Source organism: Lissotriton helveticus, chromosome 5_1 (assembly GCF_964261635.1).
Source record: "Lissotriton helveticus chromosome 5_1, aLisHel1.1, whole genome shotgun sequence".
Classification (NCBI taxonomy): Eukaryota; Metazoa; Chordata; class Amphibia; order Caudata; family Salamandridae; genus Lissotriton; species Lissotriton helveticus.
In genome coordinates this window covers 2,031,372,335-2,031,385,604 of record NC_136065.1, presented here as the reverse complement: position 1 = coordinate 2,031,385,604, position 13,270 = coordinate 2,031,372,335, and the positions used below count along the sequence as shown (strand labels likewise).

Below are 13,270 nucleotides of genomic sequence, written 5' to 3'. Positions count from 1 at the left end.
CACCTTACAAGGCCAAAGTCTGCCCCCTCATCTGCTGGCACAGCTCTTTCCGAGTGTCGTCATGGAATACTATGCGGATGGCTATCAGGAGGAGGAGGAGGAAGAGGACCCCTTGGCGGAGATGCCTTGGGGGGATGCTTTCTACGAAGCAGTGGATACCTCAATCTACAAGGCCGTTGACCAGGCTCTCTCTCCTCTTGAAGATCGGCTGTTGCGCCAGATAGAACAGGCCTTCACCAAGATTTCTCAACAGATTGCTTCCTCTGTTTCCCAGGTACCTTCCACCTCTGCCCAAGACTCTCTTAGCCCCCCACCACCTAAACGGTCCAGTGAGACGGGCGTGGATGGGGATGCTTTTCATCGCCTTAGGCAGGCCTTTATGGCTAGTCGCCCTGTAGTTCCGGCTAAGGTTCCCCCCACCCCAGATGCAGGTTCCTCGTCAGGCCAACCTTCCCTTCCTGCGGTCCCAACCCAACCTCTCCCCGGGACTTCGCAAGACCCCCCAAATACCGCGGATATGCTGGACACAAATGATATCGTCCACCCGCGTTCTTCGGAATGAGCCCCTGCAGACAAAGTAGCCGGTTATGTGGCAGCTCATATCCGTCGTCCCTTGGAGAAGGAGGCGCGCAACTGCTATCCGTCGTCCCTTGGAGAAGGAGGCGCGCAACTGCCTTCGGGCGGAATGTCCCCGCCCCACTTTAGAGGGTAAGGTGGCCCGACTCCCGATATTGATCAGCGTATGGGCACCTTCCTTCAGAAGTTTATAAGAGACCCCAAAAAGGGGATAGATAGATCCTGGAGGGCCTGCCAGGATAAACTTTTGGACGCCCTGGGTCCCATTACAAAAATTCTCGATATTGCTGAGGAAGCAAAAGAATCCGGATCTATCATCTCCCCCGAAACCCTGTCAGGCTGGGCACAACGGGTTGTAATATTCCTGGGAAATGCAAATTGTGCTCTTTCCATGGAGCGTCGACGCTCCCTTCTCATAAAAATCGACCCAAAGCTAGGGGACCTGGCTGATTCAGAGGCGGGTGCAGTCGCCCAAGGTGGCCTATTTGGCGAGCCCTTTGTCAAGGAGCTCGGTAAATTTGTTAACACGTTTACGTCACTAGATCGAGCTCAGTCCACCATCAAAAAAGTGTTTCCCTGTGTTTTTCGCGGGCCGGCCGAGGCCGCTCGGCCGGTCGCCAGCAGCACCAGACCAAGCAAAGAGGCTCCCAGCAATACCAGGACCAGTCAAGGTTCGGCAACTTCTACCCCACGAGAGAAAAGCGGGGTAAAGGATGAGGATATTGTGGAGGAGCTGCAGCCTCTAGCCCAGATGAGAGTTCTCCCTTTTTCCCCTCAAAACATGGGCGGGCGCTTAGCTCGGTATTTTCAAACTTGGTTGACCATCACACAAGAGGTTTTCATTTGGAATTCGAGGGATCCCCGGTTCAATCGTCCCCCCCTCGCCCTATTCAGTTTTCAGTCCAGGACTCTCGCCTAGTGGACCGAGAGGTTTTGTCTCTGCTTGAGAAGGGCGCCGTCGCCCTTGCTTCCCAGCACTCCCGAGGTTTTTTGAGCAATATTTTCCTGGTCGACAAGACCGATGGGGGCAAGAGGCCGGTAATCGATCTGAGCGATTTCAATCAGTGGTTGGTTTACCGTCATTTCAAAATGGAGGGGATTCACCTCCTCAGGGATGTCCTCCGACCGTCGGATTGGATGGTGAGGTTGGACCTCAAGGATGCGTACCTGGTGGTGCTCATCTTCCCGCCGCATCAGCGTTTTCTTCAGTTCCACTGGGGAGGGCAGACTTACGAGTTCACGTCCCTCCCGTTCGGCCTGTCTTCGGCCCCATGGTGTTTCACCAAGGTTCTCAAACCTGTGGTGGAGTTTCTGCGGTCCAGGGGAGTGCGTATGATAGTCTATCTCGACGACCTGCTTTTAATGGCGTCTTGTCCCAACCGCCTATCCCAGCTTCTGTGGATGGCGGTTTCACTCCTGCACGACCTGGGGTTTATAATCAACAAAAAGAAATCCCTGTTGCAACCCATGGAGAACATTACATTCTTGGGATTCGTCATAGTTTCCACGGTCTCCACTCTCAGCCTTCCGAGCAGGAAGGTGACCAAAATTCGCCACAAACTGCGTCTAGCTCTGACCAGACAACCGATTGATGGGATATAAATACGATAAATACATGTTATTGGCCTAGTATATACAATATAACCTTATAACCACACGTTAGCATTTCATTACTCTCATTGAATTATTGATGTCAGGAACGATTCACTCTAGTACTGCTTAAACCTATCGGTGTGACCGGAGCCATCTTGTTTCGTTTCTCTGTCTCAAGTACTGTTTCCCTGAAATCACGTGGCAGACATAGCCGTCTACTTCTTTCGTTAGGTTGTAGCTCAGGGAAACCCAAGGTCACACCTGCCCTTCTAGTGGGAAGCGCGCATTCTAGCAGATCCCGTTCTTACACTCCCGAGCCACAGATAGAAAGGGAGGCACCTTACTGACCTGCCCTCGGAATAGCTTAGGCCCTGCTACTAGCCAATCAATTGTGCCTTAGATGGGTCTTCCTGTTGGCCCACTGACAAGTTGTATCTTTTCAAGTAAGGTATCAACGTACTATGTGTGAAACTTATATATGCTTTGTACCACTTGTGTGTAGTCAGTCTCCTCTGCGCACCTCCGAGGGTCGTGTAGACTGAGGCTCCCCTGTCAGGGCTTGTATTTGCGTAATAAACGATTGAACCTTCTCCATTGCCGACTGACTTATTATTCAGAGATAAGTTGTATGGGCTATTGGTGAGTGTAGTCCATTTATGTAATATTTTGGTTCCTTCAAGATCTCCCTTCCTCAGCTGGCGCGAGTGGTAGGCCTTTTGTCCTCTTCGATCCAGGCCATTTTTCCAGGCCCACTCCACTACAGGGCTCTTCAACGACTCAAAGGGTTCTTCCTGCGAAGGCGGTACCCTTATTCTCACAAGGTTTGTTTGTCCATCGAGGCGAAGGCCGAGATTCAGTGGTGGTTGGATCACATGGAGGCTTGGAACGGGAGAGCAATCTTCGGTTCCGATGCCAGCCGACTAGGTTGGGGGGCCAGATGCGGAGATCTCTCTACAGGAGGGTTGTGGTCTCCCGACGAACAGAGATTACACATCAACTGTTTGGAGCTACTGGCGGGCTCATTTGCAGTGCGTTGTTGGACGAAAGACTCAGTACGGTCATGTGTGCTTCTGAAGATGGACAACATCTTGGCAGTCAGCTACGTGAACCACCTGGGGGTACGAAGTCGAAGGCCCTGTCAGATATGGCGGCAAGTTTCTGACAGTATTGTCTCGAGAACCATGTCTCCGTCATGGCGGAGTATCTCCCGGGCCGCGACAATCTGGAAGCAGACTTTCAGTCCCGACATTTTCGGGATTCCAGTCTCTGGCGTCTGGACCCGTCGGTTTTTCTGAGTCTGAACTGCCTTTTGGGCCCATTTTCAGTGGATCTGTTCGCATCCAGGCTGGATCATCAGATTCCGCGCTTCTTCAGCTGGCCGCCGGACCCTCTAGCAGCTGCCATGGACGCATTCCTCCAGGATTGGAGTGTGGAGCGGGGCTACGCGTTCCCACCCTTTGCAATGATTACAAGAGTGACTGCGCAAGTTCGCAGGCAAGCAGCAGATCTGGTGATCATCACCCCGCTGTGGAGGTCCCAAGTGTGGTTTCCAGTTCTTCTGGAACTTTCTTGGGATTTTCCAATCCTACTCCCCCACTTTCCAACTCTCTTGTTGAGTCCGAGCGGGACTCCTCATCCGCTGGTGTCCAACCACACTCTGAGACTCATGGCGTGGCGGATTTCAGGAGTAGGTGGGAAGCATCTGGCCTTCGCGAGAAGCAGAGTCTTTTATCTCTAAGGCATGGGCAGACAGTACTGTCAATAGGTACAGATCCACATGAACAGATGGACCAGTTGGTGTATGCGACGGGGTCTTGATCCCTTGATCGCAGAAGAAGTTTTCCACATGGTGAATTTCTTAGCTCAATTGGCCTCGAGCGGCCTAGCTTATCGATAGGTTAATACCTTCCGGTCTGCGGTGTCCTCTGGCCATGTCCCGGTGGATGGCGCCCCTGTAGGGGAGCACCCCCTGGTTTGTCGTTTGTTGCGGGGCATTCGCCTCTCCCTTCCACCGGAGCCGCGCTACTCTGCGCTATCGGATGTTAACCAGGTCCTTAATTTGTTTTTATCTTGGCAACAGAATAGGTACCTCTCCAGGAAGGAGTTGACGACTAAGTTGGCCATGCTTCTGTGCCTCATTTCTTGCAGAAGAGTGTCAGACGTTCGAGCGTTGGACATTACTAGCAGAATATTTACTCCTGATGGTGTTACGTTTACTTTGCTCAGGAGTACAACGTGCCATACTAGGTCCATTTCATATCCGGATTTCCCGGATTCCCCGAAGCTGTGTGTGGTTCGTTGCCTCAAAGCTTATGAGGATATGACAGAGGAGCTCCGTCCTCCTGGAGAAAGGCAACTCCTCCTTTCACTTAGGAAGCCCTTTAAAGCGGTTTCTTCACCCACCATCGCCAGATGGGTTCGTTGGGTGATGCAAGAGGCCGGCATTAGCTTTCCTCAATTTGGAGCTCACTCTGCGAGAGGAGCCATGGCCTCAAAGGCTTTCAGCCTGGGAGCTCGTTTAGAGGACATCCTCAATGCTGCAGACTGGTCCTCTGATTCCACGTTCAAGAGGTTTTATTTCAAACCTGTCTTGAACATGGCTCATCTGGTTGTGGCAAACTTTGAACAAGCATAATCCTCGCCTCCAGTCCAGACCTAGGATGAAAAATTTCCTAGCTAACGTAACGGAAAGTTTCAATTCTATTAAGGACTCGGAGGCGAGGATTATCCCGCCCTTCTCTCCGTTGGAGGAAATCCCTCCCCGTATGACTAAGTAATCTGCTTTATTCAAATGTTGATGATTAACATTGGTACTGTTAAGTTTACAGGTTGTAGATTTTCAGTGCTACTATGGTAATTTGTTTTCCCTTGTCCTCAGGCTATGATTCCAACAAACAGGATTCTTGAAGAGAGAGGAGAAGCTGCCTACGCGCTCCGAAAGAGGAAGAGGGGACACTGTTGATGGACTATAGAGGCCTGACTCAGCCCTGATTGGACACTGATTATGTTCTATGATTGGTTGTTACTATGTGTTTTGTTCAACTACTTTTTTCCCATTGTTCCATGGGAAATGTAGTCTTCCTATATCTTCGCTGCTGTTCATTAAAGTGAAGAAAGAAGGCATAATCCTCGCCTCCGAGTCATTAATAGAATTGAAACTTTCCGTTACGTTAGCTAGGAAATTTTTCATTCCATCTCGCATTGACTACGTCAATGCATTGTATATTGGCCTCCCAGACTACACTCTCAAAAAACTGCAGGTGATCCAATTGCGGTGGCTAGACTTTTATTCAACATTCCTATTAGAAACAATGTCAAACAACATCTACGTATGCTACACTGGCTGCCTGTCATGAAACATGTAAAGTTAAAGGCCCTGGTTATCGCGCACCGTGCCCTGCACACTGTGGGGGCGAAATATCTTAGGAAGCGCTTTGCATTTTACACGCCTGCCAGACACCCGAGGTCGGCATCCCAACTTCTGGCACAGATACCCCGTGCGCGCCTACAAAGAATGGGGGGCAGGTCTCTCGTCGTTAGAGCAGCCACAGCTTGGAATTCCCGGCCCTTTTCTCTGCGTAGCAACCAGGATCTGGGGCAGTTTAAAAAACAGCTTAAAAGTTCCTGTTCTAAACGCTTCTATTTCCAGCATCTGAAAGGCTCACGCTGGGACACTCGTAGGTGTATCTGTGCGCGGTATAAACTTCGACAACATAATATAACATGTTTTGGTGAAACGTATACCATAACAAGGTAGTGGGGGAAAACATCAAGCAGGAACAAAGGCAAGTCTTGAGCACATGAGAGGAAGAGAATGTACCTGTTCAAGATGATCTTCACCTCCTAGGGAAGAAAAGAGACAAAGAAGATAAATATTCATGCCCCACAACGCTGAGCATTGATTTAATTTGTGAAGAGACATTGAGCTGCTATTGGAGGACAAGAGGTTTCTCCGACAGATAGGAAGACACATTCACCCTTATCGAGCCACCAGCCAATGATGTGGATTGTGACTGAATGAACAATTACAGTACATAACACACACTGAACGGTTATGATATATTATTACTAACCTATGAAGGATCATCTTGGCACAACATTTACAACAGATAATTTACAAAGGTGCAAAGAGAAAGGTCTTAATCTGGTTCCTGGCACCTGAATGAAGCAGAATCTTTTAATGGTTACGGAAACGCCTTCCCGAGCGAGAACCTATCAGTTCATGGGACCCTTTGTGATAACTTCATTATTAGCATATGTCACAGGGTAAAAAAAATAGATGTATGGGCCAAAGACATGGGGTAACATTCTGGCCGACCAAGTTACGACTGCCAATAGACAATCAACCGCAGAGGACTGGAAACACCAACCCCTCCCACCCTACCCTAGATAGGCGGTACACAAAATTATGGATCCTAGTCGCCATGGAAAAACTAATGCATGACATAGCAGATCTATGTGCAAAGTCTGGTAGTATCTGATAACCCTTAGCTAATCATCTTTGGGGATAAGGGCAGACCTTGCAAGGCCACACAGGCCCTAAAGTCTTGATGTGAGCTTTTAGCCATAAGCAAAACCTGTAAACCGTGTCAGACTTTATATCTTGGGGAGTGGGAGATGGGGTAACAAAGAGGGTCCCAATGAATAAACACATCTGAACCTGTGTGTGCAGGGGGGTGGGGGAGGTTGATGGGGATATCATGAATAGTTGGTTATTTGGGGGTTAAAATTAAAAAGGAGAGGTTTAGATAAAAAGATATGTCGGAATGTTTTTGAATGTTTCTCAATAAAATTGTTTGAAAGACTAACAAAAAAGATGCAATTTTTAAGAAATAATGGTCATAATCATGAACATTGATTAGTGGATTTGATCATAGAGAACAAATCTATTTCGATCACCATGACACAGAGTGGAGGACAGTCTTTCCTCATTGTTTGTAACCTTGGATTCAAAGAAAGCATTATCCTGTCAAAAAACCTAAGGAGTCTATTTGCACTGCCTCAAGATTGAAAAGCAGGTACCACTCTATGCCCCCCCCTGTATTTCACACTAGTCCCAGTGTGTGTTTAGATCTTCTGTGTGGAGGATGGGTCATTGTAAATGCAGAGAGTTTAGGATTAAGAGTGCAAGCATCAGTATCCAGATGATATATTCACCATCACTCTTTATAGAACAGAAAGCAACAGTCTACTTGTAAAGTGCATACTTGCAGCCAGAGTGTTTTTTTGATTTTGGATGATAGATGATTTTGTTACCCAGCTCAATGTTACTCATTTTATCAAGCTAAGAGCGAAGAAAGGCTGATCAGATCTGATGATGTATGTACTTGTGATGAAACAGTGGAACACAGGCCACAGAGTACATTACGCTTCTGATTCATACACGCAGCCATCTCCACCTCCAAGTGCAGTGATGACACAAGTGTGTTCCTGCGATTTCGATAGGACATTTTAGAGTCCTATAGTCTCTTACTGGGAGGCATTGCAAAATGACATTTTTTTTTTCTTTGAGCTTCAATATGACGCGAGAAAGATAACCATCTACTCAGCTTGTTCACTCGCCTATTTGGAGAATTATTCACCCTGTACCAACTCAGTACAGCTATCATCCTTGGAGCTGTAACTCTGAAGTAGGATCAGAGAAACATTGCGCTGGTGTGATTAGTGCAATGTTTCTACTAAACGTTTTGCATCAAATCATTTCACACAAGCTGCTTATTTACCAACAGGCATGGTAGATAAAGAGGGTACAATATAAAAGGAGTTCTGTCCCTAACTAAAAAGTGCAACAAAGTGCAACAAAACCCAGGAGATACAAAAAAAGTTACTATATAAAACCTGTCCTTAGGTTAAAATCCCCTTTAGTTTGCAGAACTAGGAAAAAACATCCCTCTGATGTTGCAGTGGTTTTGATGTTAAGTGTTTTTTAATCAAAAGTTGAAGCTGCTTTTCCTAAATGTACTCCTAAATGTTTTCCCACATGCCTTTAAGATTTAGATCCAAAAGGTGATAGTGCACCCTGCATCATTTACACAGTGAATTTACTCAATTCAATTCAATTCAAAGATGCTTTATTCGGTGTGTAAAAATACAACCATATAGCAACAAACATAATAAACAAAAAATAAATAAATACAACATACATATGTATCAATTTGGTTTGCCAAATACCTGGTTGCTTAAATACATTATACATTTGACAACACATATCCGACAATCTTTAAAGTACTTTTTGGTGCATTTGTCTACTAATGTATGTACAAAATTTAGCAATATCAAAGTACAGAATCAATTATATCATCCTCACAGATGTATAAATTACAATGGGGCAAATTTCTACCAATACATGTACACTTATCTTCTAATGTCTGTGCAAATTTAGCAGTATTAAAGTGCAAAAATGGTTATGTCATCCTTACAGATGCGTAGCTTCCATTGAAGCATACTTCCACTGAAACATGTGCAAAATATGTCAAAATAAAGTGCAAAGCACTATACCGTTCTTTCTGTGTACAATATACAATAGCAGCATTTGTCCGGCATTAGTATATGTGCAAGTTAGCATGATAAAGTGCGGAGTGTCAATACCATCTTTCCCAAAGTGCAATATGCATTTAGCAGCACAAGTCCGAATACTTAAAAAGTCTAACTATGTCAAAATAAAGTGGAAAGCACTATACCGTTCTTTCTGTGTACAATATACAATAGCATTATTTACAACAAGGGGTGGTGATGGACAGAGTCTCTGAATTAAGCAGAGTACTCTCACCCAGTCAAGAGATCAGGGCTAGATCCAACACAAAAAACGGTGTTGGATCTAGCCCTGATCTCTTGACTGGGTGAGAGTATTCTGCTTAATTCAGAGACTCTGTCCCTCACCACCCCTTGTTGTAAACAATTTTGTCCACCCTAAGCGTGGAAGGGTATACTCAGACATGAGTCCCTTGCTCATTGCACCATCAGGATTCAAGCAAGCCGGGCCGAAGACGGCTGTAATGCCAGAAACCGGTCCCCGGAAGCTTGTTTCCTTCCCAGTGTAAGAATTGGCTTTTGTAGTTTGGTTTGCCCTGTTCCCATCATGCACTGGGACAGGAACAGACTAATTTGCATACAGCCAGGTTCTGAAACTGGGATGGTGCAATGAGCTAAAAAACGGTGTTGGATCTAGCCCTGATCTCTTGACTGGGTGAGAGTATTCTGCTTAATTCAGAGACTCTGTCCCTCACCACCCCTTGTTGTAAACAATATACAATAGCAGCATTTGTCCGGCATTAGTGTATGTGCAAATTAACATAATAAAGTGCAGGGTGTCAATACCGTCCTTCCCAAAGTGCAATATGCATTTAGCAGCATAAGTCCGAATACTTAAAAAGTCTAACTCACTACGTTCTACTAACTGTAAGTAGTATAAATGGTAAAAGTATTCAATTTCAACATAGTAAAAAGTTTTTAAAAAAAGCATCATTGGATGAATTCATACGATGATTGATTTTCTTACATCTGGGGTCTCTAAATTAAACATCAGTTGAATCGCTGTTTGTATACCACGAGTATTATTTTTTAAAAAGATGGGTTTCAAATAAAATTTCCTAAAAGAAGTATAAAAGTTATAAGATACCATAAAGTGGCATGTGCTCTGTTTGGATTTATCATCACAGGAACAAAGACAGGTGCCGGGTTTCTTAACCACGGGGAAAGCCACTAAGTGATGCACAATTCCCAACCGGAGACGGGTCAATACAAAACTGTGGGAGTTAATACTAACAACAGTAAAATAGGTTTGGAAGCCTTCATTAATGTTATATTCCAGGTATAGATTAAACGTACTTTGTTTTACATATCTTTCCATTCGAATCCCAGCTGTGTATTTGAGGAGTGAGACTTTAAGCTCCCGCTTCAACAGTGTAGACCCTGTTGTTAGATCTTTAAAGATGTTTAGACCATACAGTGTCTTATACCAATGTTGTATGTGGCTTAACCAGGGGATATTTGATCGGTGGTCGAGTTTAATACAGTCAGTAATTACATCCTGAGTAAACTTTGTCGCCTCCTTTGCCCAAATTGAGCGCCATAGGGACAGAGGACGTAGAACAATTAAATCGTTAACATAATTTATGTCAAGTTCCCTATGTATTATCTCTGTTGAAGCCATAGCCGGGGCACAAATTAATCGTTTTAAAAACACATTCTCCTCGCGCTGGATCAAATTAGCACTCTGGGCATCATGCCCCCATACCCCGGCCCCGTATATGGCTGATGATATGCATCTTGCATTAAATATGGACAACATTTCATGAATTCTACGACCCCCTAATTTGGCAGCAAATCTAAAAATACTTTTATTCCTAACCATTTTAAAAAGGACACTTTTTTGTTCATTTGCCCATCTCCCGTCTCCTGAAAAAGGAATGCTTAAATAACAAAAACTACTGACAGATTCTAATCTCTCCCCGTCTAAGAAAAAGGGCTTGCATTTTCTTGGTTTCTTACCACATATCATTGTAACCGTCTTCCCTTTGTTAATTTTCAGCTTCCTACTTTCAGTAAATACGTGGAACTGATTAATTAAATGTTGCAGTCCATTATGAGTCCTGGAGAGGAGGACCGCGTCATCCGCGTATAAGAGGATTGGGATTGGGTTACCATTAATGATAGGTGCATCTGCATTAGTCTGTCTTAAAATTTGGTCAACTTGATTTATAAAAAGGGAGAACAGGAGAGGGGCAAGTACACATCCTTGTCGGATACCTCTCCTGATTTTAAAAAAAGGGGTGCATTCTCCGTCTGTTCCAAATCTAACTTTACTGGACAGATTATTGTACAGTCTGGCAAGTAGATGGATGATTTCAGTAGGGGCACCCATCGCCAACAGAATAGGCCAGAGCAGTGCGTGTTCCACCAGATCGAATGCTGAACTCAAGTCGGCACAGAGTGAATTTACTCATAAATGTGATTATGCACATATGTGTTTATAAATGTTTTTCAAACCTATGCTATTGTTGCACCAATGGTGATTTTTCACGTAAATGAGCTGCCATCGTATCCGGTTCATGCTCACCGATGACCCTCATGTGACAAATTTCTACTGCCGATTCTGTCTTTTTTGAGCGATTTTGCAACTTCGTTTCATATTACAATATTGCCACACTACTCCCGTTTATGTTGTAACAAATGTGGTTTTGCACCTCATTGCATGGGCATAACATAGTCCCCCGCAGCCCCTGCGGTGAGGGGGAGTCCCCAAGTTCCAGGGGTCCCCCTTAGCACAGCACCCAGACATCCTGATTGAGTCGGAGGGGGCCCCTCCACGTAGCTTGCAGGGGGGCCCCCTCAAGTATCCTTAGGCCACTGTGGTTCGCGGTTTCTGAAGTCAGTTATATGTGCTCTACCCAGCAGAAACCAAGCACAGGCCCGGTTAGGAAAATTGAAGGGCATCGGGTTACATAAAGAATCACAGAAATTTAGCATTGGGGATTACTTACTTGCTAACTTTGGTGCTGTGTCAACCGATTACTTGATGAATACAACCAGGAGCTAGGTGCACTCACTCCTATTTCGATTTAAAGCAGGGACCCTGAAACATTCCCTCGGTTCACTGCGAGGTTTCCAGCACAATTTGAGCTCACAAGTTTTCCCTTGCATCAATGCAAACCAGGATTTTATTGAACTTTTTTCTCTGGGTACTACCAATTATTTATGAGAATATATTTAGTACCTTTTTAAGGCTCAGAAATGATCATAACTGCCGACAAGCTTTTAAGTGTCTGCAAGATTTAACGGAAAAGGAAACCGGTTGTTGCGCAAGTTAGTTTCTTAAGGCCATTCAAGCAGCACCATGCACATTGACTAAGATCTTATACTCTTTTAGTCTATTTATTTTTGCATGCCATACTTTTATTCAAGCGCTATATGACCCATGTTGGTTGCTGTTGATGTTTATTTTATACTTCCTTGCATGTATTTTAAATTGTTTTTATGGCAGGTTTCCCTGCCGAATTAAGATGCGTGTGATTTGATTTATTCTCCGATTGATGTGGTGTCCGTGTTTTCTAGGTCACAGCCCCATAAAGGTTTCAGGACACAGTGGAAATTCAAACCCAATTTCAATCCTTGAAAATATCACACACAAGCTCAGCACTAAGTTAGAGACACTTTATGGTTAAAAAGTGTTTATTTCATCATTCTAATTTTGTTGCTTAGCACATGAAAAGTAACCACATGAAACATGAATAATACAGCAATGTTAGGCACACGGCCAACATTGAGAATAATATAAACATTTCCAAAATAGCAAAAAAGCCATTTAGCAACCTAACACACTATGCGCTACACTATGAGAGCATGGAGCAGATTAACATGAAATTACAGTTTCTTAGGGACGACATACTGCATACCTTTATAAAACAAAGTGTTGTGGTTATCAAGAGGTCTGGAAGTGAGTGTTCCTGTGAAAGAAATCACACAACAGCTGGGATCAGCTCTTCTCTCTGCGCGTTATCAGCATTCATTATGGGACTGGAGGCTGAAGCATCATGTTGATTTGGCAAGCTGTCAGGGGAATCTGACACAGCCGCCAAATCAATAATCAGGGTTAAAGACCTCTCCGATTTGGTGTAGATTTCAGAGGATTTTTATAGAAAATTATATACATCAGATGAATGTACTAATAGAGTAAAAATATGTCAAAACAGACCACACTGCTTGGCTTATTAATGTTAGGTGCCTTTCCAGAGGTCAAAAGACTAGACTATTGTTGCAGGGGGAGCTTTTGTTTGTGTCACTGCCAGAAGGATATGACATCGTTTGTATGTCACTACCAGGGGAATATGACATCATTACACATTAGGGTCAGGAGAATGTGACACAGTTACGGGTCAAATGATGGGACGTATACATTTTCGCCAGGAAGGTATAGACCACCATGTTGTAAACCTTGTAAGCAAAAGGTCGCTATTTTCCAAGTAGACCGAAGACAAAATGGAGTCCCAAACAGAGACAAAATGGAGACAGGCCACAGGGTCTACATGACAGAAGCAAACTATTTTTTTCCAAAATAGTCTAAAGTGTAATAAGAAAGCTCACCCAAATTAATTTCAAAATT

The 13,270-nt window shown here is 44.6% G+C and overlaps 1 protein-coding gene and 1 long non-coding RNA gene across 2 annotated transcripts in view; one reads left to right on the top strand and one right to left on the bottom strand.

Annotated features, from left to right (window-relative positions):
• Window positions 1–13,270, bottom strand: part of LOC144756209 (E3 ubiquitin-protein ligase TRIM39-like) — a 393,646-nt gene that overhangs the window by 215,016 nt on the left and 165,360 nt on the right. Inside the window, exon 4 of the mRNA XM_078645823.1 lies at window positions 5,990–6,012. Within this exon, the coding sequence (XP_078501949.1) occupies window positions 5,990–6,012 (23 nt within the window). The remainder of the gene's footprint in view (window positions 1–5,989; window positions 6,013–13,270) is intronic.
• Window positions 1–13,270, top strand: part of LOC144756210 (uncharacterized) — a 111,535-nt gene that overhangs the window by 48,052 nt on the left and 50,213 nt on the right. The window lies entirely within an intron of this gene.